The sequence below is a fragment of the Barbatula barbatula genome, assembly GCF_947034865.1.
Source record: "Barbatula barbatula genome assembly, chromosome: 21".
NCBI classification, from domain to species: domain Eukaryota; kingdom Metazoa; phylum Chordata; class Actinopteri; order Cypriniformes; family Nemacheilidae; genus Barbatula; species Barbatula barbatula.
The window spans coordinates 9,080,053-9,098,185 of NC_136784.1; the positions used below are offsets into that span (position 1 = coordinate 9,080,053).

The 18,133-nt window shown below is 38.5% G+C and overlaps 1 protein-coding gene across 2 annotated transcripts in view; it reads right to left on the reverse strand.

Moving 5' to 3' along the window:
* vps50 (VPS50 subunit of EARP/GARPII complex) overlaps positions 1-18,133 on the reverse strand; it is a 110,473-nt gene that overhangs the window by 56,508 nt on the left and 35,832 nt on the right. For both annotated transcript variants that reach the window (XM_079485095.1, XM_079485094.1), the window contains exon 13: positions 10,185-10,320. In XM_079485095.1, the coding sequence (XP_079341221.1) occupies positions 10,185-10,320 (136 nt within the window). The remainder of the gene's footprint in view (positions 1-10,184; positions 10,321-18,133) is intronic.

The following is an 18,133-nucleotide window of genomic DNA, read 5'->3' on the forward strand; positions in this document are numbered from 1 at the left end:
CAGAGTTTGATGTTTGCATATATTATACTTTTTTAGTATTGAAATGTGAAAAGAATCTAGCATCCTCTACAATCTATTTTATTTATTATGACTGATTCTATTCACTAATAGTGTTGCAATTCATTCTAGGATTGCCTTGAATCTATGAATATTAAATGTGACAGTGCATCAGTATTTGACCAAAAGTAGATAAGACGACACATGAATATGATCTCTTAAAATGCAGCATACACAAGCAGAGATCATTCACAGTGTCTATAGCTCTTCATTGCCATGGTCATTATGCATCTATTATAATGTAAATGGAAGGATACTTGCAATGAAAATAATGATACAACCCGCGGAGACAAATTCAGCACGAGATGAGTGTGTTAAGAGCAGACAACGTGGGCGACCGATCTTAATGTTGGCAAATGATAAACGTGACCTATAGTGAGAAAATGTACGCGGCCTTCAGGGGGAATTTACACTGCTCTGATGCTGCGGCAGGCCCTTAGCCATACAAGATAATTATCCTGCCATTAATGTGTAGATGATACAAGGAGGTCCACCTCAGGAGAAAACAAACACGCATTCACGCATAACCTGCGGAATTTACAACATCTAAGGGCAGAGACATTATCTAGGAGGATGTGAGGAGGAGAAAAAATCTGTAAAAGAAAATCAGGACTGCACAGATGTAAGGGCTCTCACAATATCAGATGTTCACTACACGGTTATTGTGGGGAAATATTAGTCAAATTTTTGGTAGAACTATCACTTTAAGGTAAAACTAAACCGGTGGAGAATTATTTTGAATATTACGTGTAGAATTAACACAAAATCAACAGTGACACCCCTAACAGAAATAAATGTGGTCCAAATGTCACAAATACTGTTGAATATCGATAACAGGCAAACATAAAAAAAAAAAATTAAATGGCATAAAAATAAAATTGTATTATGACTTCAATAAATGTCATATTAATATAAATAATTAATATTTTAGCATCAGCTGCCATTTTACACTACTATTGTGAGCGTAAAGTAAAATTGTTGTAAAAATGACAGAAACCGTGTAAACATTAAATGAAAGTGGAACATCTAAAACAGCATAAAGGAGCTCAAAATTCAGGTCGGGACTCCAGCGTCTTATTGCAAAAGTCCAGCTCACACTCCACAATAAAAACACATGTTGTACAGAACCTCTCCACCTGTCTGCCTTATTGTGCCAGCAAGACAATAAAACAAGTCACAAGTGCCTCGGGACAGTCATAGAGAAACTTCAAGCAAAGGACTGATGGGATTTTCTGGCTGAAGCCAGCAGACTGATGCACTGCGTTCAGAAAGCGGTGCGTTTATATAAAAAGAACATGTTTTAACATAACAGTGCTCCCTTAAACCCCAGAGATCCACAGTCATCACTCAAGAGTTTCTGTGCAGGCATCTCATCTTAAATCCGCTGGAGAGAACACGAAACCAAGTTTCCCATTTTACAGGAAGTGCACGTAAAAACTACTTTCCCTCACAAATACTTCAAAATCTGGGTTCGCGTCACGCTAGCCTGACACGCTAGTGGCTGCATGGATACTGAAGAAATATAGAAAATGGGTACATTTCACAGAAGCTTTCGGCTCAATTAAACCTTTTTTCACATTTATGGCATGTGAATGGATATGAGAAACAGAAGGAGGCAGAGTTAGAAATAGTTCAAATATGCACCCTACTGAAGGTCCCATTCATAGTCATTTTATTACTTTTTGCGTGGTCAAGTGAGTGCCTGTAGGCCAGGGCTAGTCAACTGGTGGCCCGCGAGCCAAATCCGGCCCCATTATCTAAACATTTCAAATAAGTGGAGAGACTTTAAGAACTGTGTGCTTTAAGTAATGTACGTCCTGAGACACCAATGTTTTGTAAGTCCAAACGCTAGTACATTCAATAAAAAAAGTAATTTCCTCGGCTCGTAACGATATACTGACGTCTTCTATAGCGATTTGATCGGTCTGTCAAAATACTCAGTTATTTATAACTGGCAATCCACAGCTTCAGGCAATCGGTTTGCGCATGCAATAGGTCGTGCCTCGAAATGAGTCTTGTGCCCTTAAGTAGCTGCAGGAAGGGTACACCACGTGAATGACAAACTGTTTTATTAATGAATTCATTATGTATGAAAATACGACTATATTTATTAGAAACAGCAATCCATCTCCCTCCAGAACATGCACTTCAAAGGATCTGTCCTAGTACGTGGGGGTGAGTACATTAACAGCAATTTCATTTTGGGGTAATCTAACAGATTAAGGAATATAAAATACAACTAAAAAGACAATATCCCTTTAATGACCTATAAGTAGCCGCAACAAAACAACAGCATAAAAGCAACAAAATGCAGTAAATAACAGAAATACAAAATAATAGCAGTAAGGATATGGTAAAAAACTGGCCGGCATCCTATTCTTTACTTTTGGAATCTGGCCCTAAGAGAAAAGTAGTTGAAGACCCCTGCTGTAGGCGGTTCTAACTTAATATTGCCCAATCTGACTGGCCTGAAATCAAACTGCTGCTTAACTGCTTAATAAAATTTAAAAAACATACACAAACATAGATGCCCCACCGTAGTGTACACGGTTGTCATTTAAAGCATTATATTCCTATTTAATTCTAAAGAATGAAATCCTAAAAGAGTTTGTTTATGCATCCAAAAACAAAGCTCTTTTCTAAGCTCTTTTCATTTAACCTGGAAGATCTGGGCTTTTGGAGCAGAATCAAAGCGCTCCTTGGCTCCTGACAATGAAGTTGGACTTTTCCACAATCATTTCAGTCCTGGAGGAGTGCAGCTATGCAGAGCCACAAGAGTAAATCACCGCCAGCCAACTACTGGAGAGGACAAGCAAAATATCATCTCCTTGGCAGCAGCTACTCGCACACATACAAGCACGCACACACGCACACGCAACGCATGAGCACGTACTCGCAGACGCTCACTCCCACACACTTACACGCAAGCAGTCTATAGCACACTGCAGTGATTTCTGCATCCCTGGGAATTTCAAAGGAAGGAGAGGAGCAGAGTAACCAGACAAAGCGATGAGGTGAAGAAAATAAGGAACGTGAAGCAAACAGCACAACAGGCCAGAATTCCCTCAAATGATAAATTGTACTCCCTACTGTATGATTCTAAATTATTTGCATTGCTGTGGTTCATTTGTTGGTTACACTTACACTGTTTTGCCAAATAGTGTTCATAGTAGAGCTGTGGAAAATAATATTAAAATGCAATTAAAGAACATGTACACAAAGAGTTTCCATATATGCTAACAGTAACCTTTTCAGAGCTGTAATTTATTTCCGATTTCAGTCTGTAATTTCAAAATCAGCTTGAGCGAATCAGCACTTGCACCTCTCGCTGTCTCTCTCTCTGGCCCGATTCACATTTCGCATATTTTCCGCGTGCATATACGTTCTTTTAAATGTAGACCCGTGGAAGGCACGTGAAAATAGGGGGCGCATCTATAGGTGTTCTATAGGTGCGTCGGTGCTACATTCAGATGGAAATAGAACAAATTGGTACGATTTAGCCATCTCACTAAAAAGATACGAATTGTCGTGAGATTGTGTTGGTTGCCACGCAAATGAGCAATAAAGTGCATTCGGAAAACAAAGTTTCAAATCTAACCAGTGTTGTGTCAATTCCTACCTATAATTTAGCACCTTGTTACCATTAAAATACTTTGTATTATGTAGGCATATGGCAGATGATTTATAGTCCATTTAATCTACACATTTTTAAATCCATGTGTGCACTATGAGATCAAACCCATGACATTTGTGTTGCGAGCACAATGATCTACCAGAGGTATAGGAACGCAAACTTTTAGAATATGAATATATATCATACCATATTCAACTTTTTCTTTTCTTATGAGTCTTGAACCTGGCTAGGCTACAGCTTCATTCTAATAAGAAATGATGATAAGGGTAAAATTACACTTTGAGGTAAATCTAAAAGGATGTAAATGAAAAGCTATTATCCACTATGAATGAACTGTGGGTTCTAATACAGACAGCCATTAAATTGTCAGGTTTCCTATTAAAAAATAAGAAATACAGTTCTCACGAAGAATCACACGACGGAAAGTACACAAGTAATGAGTGCCACATCAAAAGACAACAAGGAAGTCTGTGACCTGAAAAGACAGGGCAACATGACACTGGAGGGCTGTATGCAGGATTATTGTTAATTCAGTTCAGCTGGATAAAAACTGGTTTACAGGAGAGACAGTCACGAGCAAATGAAGGCCTAATCAAATGACAATAAAATAAGCACAAGTATCTTAATCCAATCTGGGACATCTCACCATCAACAAAAACATCATCCGGGTAGAGTTCATCTCTATAGAGTTCAAAACAGAGTTAGTCAGTCCGCTCAGGTCTAAACTCAGAGCTCTGTCTAATTCCAGGTCAGCTATCTGGCCTCTTCATTAAATGTGCTGTCTGAAAAAAACATTCCTAACCCTCTATTTACCCCGTGAAGTAAACACACAGCTTGGAGTGCATTTGAAACCTGACCTTCTGTGACTTTAGATACTCTGACTTTAGGAGAACCTTTCGTCTAAAGACCGATGTCTGAGGACATCTGTGACATCCAAAAAAACCCAGACAGAATCCAAATAAGCATCCCTGAGTTTCCAAACCCGCAAGTGGCGATTTTGAGATAAGAGAGGATCAAGCAAAAGGGAAACAATAAAAAGACAGAAATCACACGGTCAGTGTTTCCAAACTGCCCAGTACATCTGTTTCTAATCTGTGACCTGAGGGAGGCATTAAATCAAATATTCACTTCTAAGTGTTCTCATTCCCACTTGACCTTCCCCTCCCGCCAACCAACGGCCGAATTTGTTACGTCTAAAAAACCAAATGAAGATTTAGTGCCTCATTCAGAGAAAGCATCTTTCCCACCTCTCTCTGACAGGCTTAAGGGCAATTTCTTCATTCGCACTCAATAAAGTCAAACCTCTGGAGTAACCTTCAAAGTTACAACATCTCGGTCCGTGCTTACTCAAGCACACACGTGTGCCCGAGAGCGAGCAGTTGGGCCTCCCTAGCATCTAAATGAAGTAGGGTCACAAACGCCATTAATCGAAAGCGCAAAGAACTTATCTAAAAAAATCTGAATTGGATTCTAATGGATATTCCTTTTGACTGGCGTGCTCAATTTTTCAACACGTGGTTTGTCTGTGATTATGCACCTTGTGAAATTAGATAGCAAAGCAAGTCACAGGCCAGCGGAGGCAATTTACCTGTTGATGGCCCTGCCAGGTAAAAAAGTAAATTCTTCTTGACACCGACGGAGATGAATGCCGCACGAAATCGTATGCAACGAGAAGTGTAATTGTCAATTTGACACAGGGATTGGTGCATTATTTGATGTTACGGACATTCGTCCGTGTAAGAACTTAAGCATGAAGGCCCCGTGATATCCTGTGCTCACAGCGGAACAGAATATAAACTAGGATACACACGAATAAAGATGTTTTAATTTACAATTTAACCGACCGTATCATGATCCTTACAAGCGGCTCTAAAAATGATCTTTAAGGGAATGTCATCTCAATTTTAATATCATTACGTTCTACGGTATTAGCGTTAAAGCGTTCACCCAAAGATTTTACTTCTTTCATCATTTTTTCTATCAAACCTGTATGACTTTCTATCTTCTGCAAAAGACAAAAGAAGATATTTCATTACCATTTTGGGGTGAGCTACCACTTTAAAATCAAGGCATTCTCAAATAAATTAGCTATTGTAGTTTACAATTTAATTAACATGGAAACACAAACAACCTTCAGATTTCCTATTACATGGATCGATGGAATGCTTGTTTCTGATTGGCCATTCGCGACATTTGCAGGCTCTTTATGCCCAGATCACAATCTCTCAAAACTAATAACACACGGTGACCTGGATACAGCAAATCAATTTGAACGTTTCTTTTTACAAATTAAATATAAATATCTCTTTAAATAACAAATATGATTGTTTTAATATCAATTATGATTGATATTTACAAATGATTAAACCAAATTGCCTGTTCATGACATTGCAACGTGATTTCTTACCTTAAAATCGAAAGTAAACGGCTTTTCCTCGCAGAAGGTCGGCATTCAGTAAAAATGAGCTAATAAAATGTCTCAAATAAAAATGTCATGTCCAGTTTTTTCTTTTGTGTCATGAAGCCGTGTAATAAGCAGGATAATGTACAAGCAGCCAGCTTTATAGCGAAATAAGCCCCTTCAGTGTGATACAAGACCCTCCGCTTAGCGTCGGGTCCTGATCACACGGTCTGGGCTAATTTCTGAGATAACAACCGGATGCCTGAACATTATCCCTTACATGTTTCGCATGAAAAGCATGTTTCTAATTCTGAAATCTTGTTTAAGTCTCACTGGGCGTGACAGTCCTTTCAAAATCAAACACATTTTGTCAGGTTGAATGGGAGTGACACGCATCAATATTCGTTAATGGATAAAAGGAATTCATTATTGATACATAACTGAAAGATCAAACCATCAGCTTGAACCTGCTCTAGAAAGAGTTCCACTCAATGTGTGTAAGAGCGCCCCCTACAGACCAAAGTCAAGGACACGCTTGCAGCGTGTGAGGACAAGAGCAGCCTCTAGATGTCTGGATGAATTCTCACGGGATGCTGGTCAGGTTAAATATGCATTGTAACAAAACAAAGAAGTTATGAGAAAAATGGTCTGGCACACAGCGCTGTCTTGCAAGTGACAAATAGCTGGGCTCATTTCACTAGATTTAAACCCACTGTTTGTCTGGAGTGTTTGGATTACAAATATATTTCTCAGCAGCAGTTACTGACATTGCAAGGCTGTGATGTGAAAATCGTTATTTCGAAGCACCTAACCTTCCATTTGAAGAATGTTATAACTAGAACATAATCATATGAGGGAAAACAGCCACCACAGTACAACCATCACCACTTTTCTAAACAAAATGCAGATAATACGCTATAGGAACTTTGAAATTTCAAAACAAATTTATATTACATAACAAAGATTATACTTTCTTAAATATTGACCAATTCAGAAGATGTAAACAAAGCTGGTCCAACGCTGTTCCAAATTGTTAAAGTTTTTAACACTACAGACAGGTTTGTACAAAATCCAACCAACAGGACATTTATAACCAAATCAAAATGTTAAATAAACACCTTTAAAATTGAAAGGTCATAACTGTAATTCTTTGGAGGATCTATGAACAGAAATGTAATATAATAAACATATTTTGGTTGTTAAAGACCTTACATGCCGAAGCGTTATGTTTTTATTATCTTAGAAATAGCTTTTTCTATCTACATACACCGCGGGTCCCCTTCCATGGAATTCGCCATGTTGTTTCTACAGTAGCCCTAAACGGACAAACCGCTCTACAGAGCGCATTTCGTAAATACATTATCACCATCGGCAAAGAAGCGAATCTTAATGCTATGTCAGCCACCGTAATGCTTCGAAAGGGAGGGGTGGAGTGAACCGTTGGTTGCAATGTGCAACCTCACCACTAGATGATGCTAAACGTCATACACTGGATCTTTAATAACATATTTAAGATTTGAGGGGGAAAAATATAGGTGGCGTAGAATGGAATATGGAAAAAAATGTATAGATGAATAATAAGAGGTATGTACATGGATATCATGAACCTCAAACATTTTTAGTTTCATCCGGATGTTAATCAGACACCCGTCTTCTTTATACAGTTATAACAGCGCAAGCTGCTATAAAGTCAGGTCTTATATGTATATTGCAAAGTTATAAACCCCTTTTGCCTTGTTTATATTTATTTACAATGCAATTTGCAGGCCGCAGCACAGAGCAGCGAGAGTCACGTGATGAAAGTGAAAGGGACAGTTTTTCGAACCTGGGACAATATCAAGCAAGCTCCCCCGAGCGTTTTGATAGCAATTTAAGAAGCAATTCCTACTACATTGCCATTACAGCAGTAAGTATTTTATCCACTTCTACCCTTTCATGTCTGACAGTAGCGAGCTGTTTGCTGTGTGAGCTACTGGCATGAGCCGCGCAGCAAAACAGCCAATCAATTCATGACCCTTCCAAATAAGGTAATAATAGACCTTTTCATTCTAGGGACAAATCGCTTTGTAAATGGACATGTAAAACCGTTTCTGGATAATTTTTGCACTAAATAAAGCAACATAACTTCTACGTAGATATCAGAAAACAATTTAACATCACGTGTCAATGAATTCTTCCAAGATCTGACACCTCTGCGCTGTCAGAGTATCCTTTACTGATTTGTCATTTACAGGCCTGCCGATTAGAAAAGTCAATCAGTTTGAGGAAGAGAGAGAACTTGTCAAGGAGAATACACTGACAAGAGAGGAGAGGAGAAGGAGCTGAACGGCTTGATAACCTAATTTAAACTAAAATATAGTTAAAATATAACTAATGAGCATATGACACCCTGTTTGCCTTTTATGTCTGAATCACCAACGATTTTACAAGTTGTAGGCAAATTATCGAAGATAACGTTGACAGCCCAGCAAAAGGCAAACATCTGAGGAACTTAAGAGCCCAAAACTTTTATTTAATTAACATTAAGCAAGTAAGATTCTGCTTTGCTGATTTATAATCCTCACTATTATTTGACAATATTAAAATGTGTACTGTATTACTTTCAAAAAGCAATATTTTACAGTGCAGTTGAAGGATTATACTGTGGTGAAAGTAATTGCTGTGTGGAAGATCTGGTCAGGAGAAAAACACGGTACACTGCTGAGTTTACATTACTCGATAAACAATTTGGAGCGCTACGGCTTAATTTAATGACTAGGAACAAGCAGAATAGGATTAAAGTAGAAAGAAAAACAGAGGGATTACAGAAAGAAGAGATCAAAACGTATACAAACACAAATTAGAAAAGGAAAATAAATATGTTTATTAAAAAGAACCATACTACCTCATTTAACATTTATAAAAACAACCAGAAAATCATTGCCGTTAGTAATGATGGTAATGCTACTAAATGAACATCGCCCGCTCCCTCTGTAGGGGTTATTTGGATACTTTAGAATGGTTCGATACATTTCCAATATCAGCCCTAACCAAGAACAAGCAGCAATCTATTTCAGCACTGTTCAGTGACCTCAGAAATCGAAGTGGGGGAAAACACAGAAAGGCAAACTCTATAAACTACATTGCACTTTGCTGTCAGCACAGCACCCCATTCAATTACCTGCTCGGGCTACTTGGCCACTGCTGTGTCGATTACTGCGCCCCTGAAAGCCATTTCCTTTACACAGCGGACGTAAAAGTGTAAATGTAATGCTTATAAAACTAACCATCATGGGGCAACGAGCTCCCTAATGAAACTCCATCTTTTCCTGCTAAAAATGATTGTTTTTTCAATTACACAGATGTAGAAGTCATGCAGTCGGTTCGGCGGTACGACATGAGTACGTTTAGACACGCAGAAAGATGAACCGTGGGTTCCCAAGAAAATCAGCTTTTATTGTAAGACAGGTAGTTGAAGTAGCTTCTGCATTTATACCTTCATGCAGACATTTAATAATTATTAATATGATAAATATATTTGCTTCGCTTTACTATATAAATGCATCAGTAAATAAGAGAAATCAATATGCAAAACTGTATACGACAACAATTAAGGCTGACAAGATAAAATGTTGGATATTGAAATCTATATATAATTGGATATCAATATTTGCTGAGAACATTGATTTTGTTTTACCGATGTACTGGAAAACCGTAAAGATATTTGGAGGAAAACATATGATTGACATGAGGAGGTAGAAATAAAGAGCTCATTTGCAAAAACAGATAACAAAGAAAGTGTTTTGTTTTGTTATCAAGCTGTTTTTTATTATTATGACTATAATTGTTGTTAATAATAATAATATATATTTGATATATTTTATTATAAAATAATAATATTTTATTGATCAAAATGTAATTTTGTTTAATTTTAATGTTATTAAATCTGTTTTTTGCAAATGAACTCATCAAATATTTCTAAACTTTAGACACAAATGGAAAACTCTGTAGCATATCTGCAAGCCAAAAAACTTACAGTATGCGCTATAATTCAGTATGTGAACCCATGAGTTCAGTATTGCTGGAACTGTGCTGGAAGCATGCTTGATGTACCTGCTACAGGAGCTGCCTCCTCTTCTTTGTAGTGTTCATCGTGCCACCGTATGGTTAGGTGGTAACTGAGCATCACCTCCCACAATGCCTTGCAGAGGTCTGTTAGGCAGGGGATGTAGCTGTCTGGGGTAATGTGCTGTGGAGAAAGATCAAATAAAAGAGCTGCTTTAGTCTCTCTGTATCATCTTCTACAAGTTGCTAAAGTTTCACCACAAGATCCGTGTGCGCGTTCAGACTGCGTTCATTCACAGCGGAAAAAGCTGAACATAAGCAAAAGAAGCAGAAATTGATGATGGGCCTGTGACGTAAAATATGGCAGAGCTTTAGATATGAGACATATGAGAGCCGTGGTACCGGGAACACTTTGTCTTAAAGATAAAACAACAACTTCTGTGAAACCGGACTGAAACCAGATTGAATATTTTAAGAGAACATATTTTACAGAGCATGAAAGAGATGGACAGAACTTTTTATTTTTTGTAAGAATTCTCTAAATTATTGAGAGTTATTGTTACTGCATGTAATCCATGGGATATGTAAGGGAGGTGAGGTAATGTGGAGAAAAGTTGTCTCGTTTTCCTTTATTAGGGCTATTTAGGGTGTCAGGGTGTTAATATGATATTCATGAGGTTAAGCACAGAGCCATCTGAGATTTCTATAAAAGAGAATTTTGTGTTAGGTTCATTTTTTTGCAGAGCAACATATGCACTGCTGTGCCTTTCAGGCCATAGAGATGATTGGTCACACCGTAAAGTTTGAAAATAAATTGTGTCAAATTTACAGGGTTTCTCTTATGCAATACAAAATGGTAGCACATACATACATAATGCGAATTTAGCATTATTGTAAAGTATTTTTTGTTCGTTTCGTTTATTGAACTTGTTTAAACTAAAATATCAGCTATTGACCCATCAGCATCAAGTACAGGAACTGCTGCACTAACAAACAATGCAAAGCTAATGGACAATTTCCAGCGTTTTGAATGTGGCATGCACATTTTCAGAGAATGTACATATTATCAATATACTCAACCGTTGGTTTTATTTTCCTAAACCCTTGACGACAGAAAAATATCAGTCTATACTGGTTTCCATTTTAGATGAGGGAAATACATGGGCTAAAACTGTGACGAAAAAAGGATGCATGTTTTTAAGAGACAACAGACTTTGTAAGATTTCTGTGAATTACGATGTACAAACCAGAAGCAATTATACCCAACAAATTAAAAAGAGATGACTTTTTACAACACATGAAATAGTTATAATTTTCAGGTGCCCATTTATGAGGGTTTTGTACCGTTAAAGATGTGAAAATTCTGAAAGCTGCGCCAACCAGACTAGGGAAAATTATGCTTAAAAATACTTTTAAAAGCATTTAAGAGACCTCACATTGGTATTAAAACTACAAAATATTGACATCTGACCTATCAACATGGGGAAAACTGTTTTATGGTATGATTGATAGAATGGGGGGGGTGCATACGGATCAATGACGTACTTCCGCTAAAATCTCATCCAGGAAGCTACATCTGGCGCCATATGGAACAACGGCAATTTCTTTCAGAATGCATACAGTTTTAAGATCAATAAAACGAGTTTAATTATTCAAACAATTTGCCATACTACGACAACCAAAAAGGAGAAGCACTTCAGGCTATCCGTTTCAAGGTACATCAACAAATATGAAGAAAAGCAAAGTGAACTTTTGCAATTACTAGAGGCGTGATCACAGAGGCACTTAACAATGCTCACCCGTAAACACTTGGTGCTATGAAAGCGGAAGTGACCTCGCTGGCTGAGATTTGAGCGGAAGTACCTCATCGGCCCATGTGCATATACCCCATTCCACTAAGATTTTTATTCACTGAGGAGATATAACAAACAAGTAACAAGCACTTTAAAAATAGAGTTTAGGAAGTTTATCAGTAACTACCGAACACACTAAGGATTTGCCAGGGAACCCAGGACAATGTGACATTACAGTATGTCTCCACAAATTTGCGTATGTGTCCTTAAATCAAGCCGAAGGCATTTGGAGGACAGTAAATCTGACATTGTGAATACACCAGAGATAATGATCGACCTGCTGTGGACCTTAATGAATATTTACCATGCGGTCAATCCTTCAAAATCTCTGAGAATCTCATCCATTCCTTGGAACGCTATAATTAGAAATAATACCATAGAGACAACAAAGCAAGCTCCTGTCAGGTCAGAGTCTGAGATGAGAGACTGTATATCAAGTCTGACTTTGTCGTCTGCGACATTGGAGTTCTTGGAAGACCTGACGTACTCCCTTTGGCTGGTGAGATTTGCGGTCAGGTAACTTCAACATAAACTTTGCCTTGTCTGAGGGTACAACATTGCAGACTCATCCATACACATATTCATCAACACTGTCAGCAGTGAATCCCTAAAACTCTGTCTTCGCCTTTCTTTTAACCGAGCCTGGAAACTCTGCAAACTGCTGGGCCTGGTAAATTACGATCGGCTTGAGGCTCAACTAGACTGTTTTTGGAGGAACGGGAACGACACATAGCAACATGGCTTCCAGCTGTGGAAAAGCTAACACGTTTGCCCCTTTAGGAACAATTTATGTATTAGTGTCTCTTCTCCCTACACAATCGCTCGCAAATGGGTCCTATAAATTGGGTGCTGTTGCTTGTAACCTTTAGTTTCTGACTATTTATTGCCAAACATTTACCTAATCAACTTTATTGAGGCATAAGAAGGGATCTACGATTGAGGTGACCTTGTAAGAATTTTAAATATCTGAACAACATTTGTGAAGCAGATGGCACAGACATGTTGCCAGTATATGTTTCTAGTCTTTGGGAGAAAACAAAAAAAGACATTTAAATGGCATTGTGATGAAAAACAAAACATAACAGAGTTTGTCCTTAATAATATTGAATTGATTTAATATAAATATTTTTTACATTACAAGTGTCTAAACATTCTTCTTTAAAAAAGTTCTGAAAAAGGCGTCCTTCAATTATTATGCTTAAATATTTGCATTATGTAATCCGTGGCAATTTTAATAATTCTGAAATCCTATAGTATTGTCGTTTTATGAAAATAATATCAACAAACAAAAAGTAGGTCCCGTAACAAACCTACCTCTTCGCTTCGAGTTCAAAAGTGTTTAGAATATTTAGTCAAGTTTGAAAAGACATGAGAGTGACTAAACCATGACAAAATGTTTTTCTTTCGGGTGAACATTTCTCATAAGTAAGAGGAAACTTTTCCATGTAAAAACAAGCAAATGCGATTCCAAGTAGAGCCTCAATGATCTATCGATACCCAAGGCATTTGCCTCCATTTTAGGAGAGGGCTGCTCAAGAAAATCATTCTGAATCTACCCTCCGGTGCTCGTGCAGCCCATTGAGAATAAAACACAAACAATCAAATGAATAAAATAACACAGTCACTGTCGTTGTATTCACACCCTCGAACACACTGCGACCTGATCGTGAGTGGCTGTGATAAATCGAATTAAGCCTGAGCTACACACTGAAAAAGCTCTGGGCATTCGGAGGTGATTCATCACTTTTGGTAATACAGCAGTAACAGATAAATAAGATGATATGAAACCATCCCACAAAACTCATTACAGTAGAGCGTCTGCAACTAATGCAATGAACTGTGCGGGAAGCATTATAGGGACGAAAACGCTCAACATTGTCGAAAGCTTGGGCTGAAAGCAATGATTTTATGAGCCGTTTGTCTCACTTGAAGTTGATTGATTGTCTAAAGAAGCTTCATCCCTAGTTTAAATAAAGCTGTACAGCTGCCAACTTTGAGTGAGGAGAGATTCTCATGTACCAGCCCAGCATCTCGGATTAGCACTGATCCAACCGTTATCGGATTGGAAGATGTGCAATATTTCCGTTGATGTCTAATGACTCCTGTAGGTGAGCAGAAGGAGAAGTCAGCTATCTCATTCAAACAATCAATCCCCCATTCTGCCCGGATGACTTCCTACTATGGGGTTCGAGATGAGGCATTGTTGCCTGGCAACAATAAATGTCCTGATGATAAATGTGTTCCTATTATCAATGGAGATAGATTAGACAGCCAGAAGGAGTATGTCACCCCATGAGGAAACCTCAGTGAATCGGATATGTGGACAGAACAGTAATATAGAATTTGACTGAGGTCTGTAAATGATTGACTGTGAGCCTAGAAATATGTGAGAAAAACATGGGAAAGTACCAGAAACAGAAAATTAAAAAGGAAGGTACAAACACAAATCTAACAGGGCACGGGTGGCATTCATTTTTAATGGGCACTATAATGTATTTGTGGCTGTGATGGATGAACTTCCAGCTTAGCTCTTCCCTTCATTCGCGGCTGAGTAAAGACCTGGCCAGCATAGGTGGGCACCGTTCTGAACGCAGGCGAATCTCGCCCACGCCCAAATATGAGTGGGGTATTATCCTTGAAAGTGCAATGGAAGGAAAACAAAGTAGAAAGAAGTGTTGCTGCAGTCAGCAGGCTGGAAATGCGTTAAGTCAGCAAATCTGCGCCGCGTCTTCTCGATCAAAAGCAAACAGAAATCCCACTCCAGATGGTCCACTCAAGTTCACTCAGAGCTCTCTAGTTCCTCTGGGACTGGATGTGAGGGCCGGATGACACTGTCCATGTGATACTTTAAATGTCACACGGGCATTATATACGGCCCATTTTTTTCAATATAGTACAGCAAGTGTTGAGAGTTTCGAAAATAAAAACTCATGTCGTCATTTACTCGCACTTGTCATTTCAAACCAGCATGACCTTCTTTCTTCTGCAGAACACAAAAGAATATATCTTGAAGAATGTTGGTTCCCGAACAACGGCGGTCCCCATTGACTGCTATTGTACTGACACAAAAACCAATGCCAAGCCAATTGGTACCGCGGTTGACCTTCAAAATATCGTATTTTGTGTTCTGCAGAAGAAAAGGAACATTTTTAATGATAGAATTTTCATTATTAGGTGAACTATCACTTTAACTTATGTTGAACCTTATTTTAACCCGGATTGTTAAACAAGCTTCAAACAATGTCTGAATGGGATCAAATTAAAATGATCACTATAAAAACAAAATAAAGACAAACATCCAGAATTATTATATTCTCAATAGTGCTGGCTGAGTGTTTTTCAGGCACTGGTATTATTGAATACTGTGACAGATGTTGGCTAAGCATTTAGATGAGAAGTCAGGCCAAGTTAAACCAGCTCTACATCACTTTAAAGCTCAGGAACAGATATTTAAGTCCTGATCTAACCACTTAAGTAAACGCCAGATGTCACTCAGACTTTCTCTTCCGAGACTTGAAGGGACACAGTGGACATGGAACAGTAGCATGCAATGCTTTTACGTCCATGTGATGTGCAGATCAGATCCGTGGAAAGAACATTACTAATGCTAACAAAAAGCAATAATAGGTATGCACGTGTCGTCACTTTCCCACGTGGACATGCCGGAACCCAGCCGGTTTAGTGGTAAAACACTCAGCAAAATGAATGGTAACAATATCAGGACGCGCAACTTTTGAGTGTCCAAGAACACTTGATTCTTTTGTAAGTTGTAAGGTATTCTTGAGGATCAAAGGCGAGTCCAGTTGCTTGTAATTTCAGCAAATCATTGCGTGTTTAAGTCCCGGTTTCTTTGCTTCTCCTATTGAAAGCAGCCATTTTGCTCAGTTTATGATGTGTCCCGGGGCGTTTCCTGGCATGTTTACGTGCGGCATCAATGCATATCTTCTATTTATCTTTTTAGCATTTATTAATCTCTGTTAATATTAGTTAGTGCCAATTCAATTGTGCATGTTAGTTCATCGTGCATAAACTAATGATACCATATAGCCTACGACTTTTGATTGACAAAATGTATTAATAAATGCAGTGGTATTGTTCAGTGTTCGTTCATATGTTGTTAGTTCATACCCAGATACCACTGTTAGTAGTCTGTTAAAGATCTGGAAAACATCTGCTGTGTAAAAACATCTGCTTAACATCTTAGAAGCTGTTGTACATCCGTTCTAAATCATACACATCTTACAGACATCATCTAGAGGTCTATATGACATCTGACAGCAGACGTCTCAGATATGCAGGGCAGATGAGCAAACAGCATCTGCCAGATGTCTTGCAGATTAAAATGCAGATATCAAATCGATGTGTGCCAGATGTACGTGTGCTATCAGGGTATGTTGCTGCTGCAGTAACTAAACATTAGCCCTAAACAGACAAACTGCGTAAAACAGCTCATCATTTCAAAACACAGTTTAAAAGTTTAAAAACAAGTCGGCTCAGATATCTAAAAGGCCTCAAGTCTATATAGCAGCCAAACAGCTCAGAAGATATCAAGATAGCTCAGAGTGAGTAGAACACAGAACTAAGAGTTAGATAGCTCAGTGTATAAAAGCTAGAAAGCACGGAATATAATAGCCACATTACTCAGAGCATAATAGCCAAAGAGCTCAGACGCTTACAGTATGTTTCCTCGACAGTTCAGAATATAAAAGCTAGAGAGCTCGAAGGATGACAGCTTGACAGCTCAATTCACATCCCGCTAAACGAGAATGGAAGAGATGCTCTATAGCACATGAAGGCTTCAGAGAATAACATTTTGTTTAGATAAAACACCAGAGTGGACACTAGAATCCACGTATGAGAGTCATAACGCCACACCAATGCTGATGTGACTGTCATGCTCTTGTAACGCGCTCATGTTCAGCTCGAGGTCAAAATCCACTATGAGCACTTTAGAACACTAGAGCTTCATTCAATCTGACGGTAAACAATCCTGACATTCAACAATCATGTATCCGAGTGTGCCATTTTCTCACTTTTGTCCGGAGGTTTTATTTAAATACAATATGCTCATGTGAATGAACACACAGTTCAGCCAGTTTACCTTAAACTGTCACTCAGTATCAGAGCAGAGAGACGCTGCCACAGATCTCTAAGGGGACGGAATAATGACACCGTCATGTAAAATTTATGTGCCGCGTATGCATCGTGATGTGACCTTCGGTGCGTTCCGGTTACACTGCATTTTAATCCCCACGGTGCAGTTCAAAGTTCAGCAATGAAGTGATTGGCATTAGCATATCGCAAGCTGTTCACGGCCGCACATGCTGTAAGGAACTGTAAGGATGCAGCATTGTCCGCGGCCAAAATCATATTCAATTTATGCTACGCTGCGGGATGAGAGGAAGGAAAAATCGAGACAAAGGTGTCTTGGGTCAAAAAACAGATAAACTATTCATTTTCTTTCCCTCTCGGAGGATCTGAGGGCAGCATATTCAAAATGAAAACTCAAATGAGCAGTGTTCCCCCGCTGAGAAAACAAATGTCATTTTAGCATGTGTTATAGCGGTCTTTAGAAAAGGAAAAGCAAAAAATCCTATAAGCTCAGCTTGTGACAACTCTTAGATGTATGTTGTTACATTTTTGTGCAAATATATAGAGTTGATAAGGCCCCAATAATCCATCAAAACTCAAGAATCAAGTTCCACAAAGAAAGCTCTAAATCCTCCACATACGTGGCATTATTGTCCAGCACGTTCCCGTTTAACATCTGTTGATCAAACCAGCTGAACTTGAACATAAGGGGTGTGTTTTAACTCAGCTCAGCAGATAATAACAATATTCCCTTCTGACAGTCAAAAATAGCAAGACCAGGTGCAGAAAAGCCTCCGCCAACTTTCGGAGCTGTGTGCCAATAGTAGGTCACAGAAGAAACTCCATAAACACCAGCACCAAGACTGGGAAACGATGTGTATATCAATAACAGCGTATAAGAGATGCTAAAGGAACTAGTCTTAAAGGAACAGTATAACAAAAAAGAAAACACCATCATTTATTCAACCATCATGTCATTTTCATACGCATGTAACCATTTCAACCAGATCATGTTTTTAAAGAAAGTAAAAGCTGATCTTTTCTATACAATAA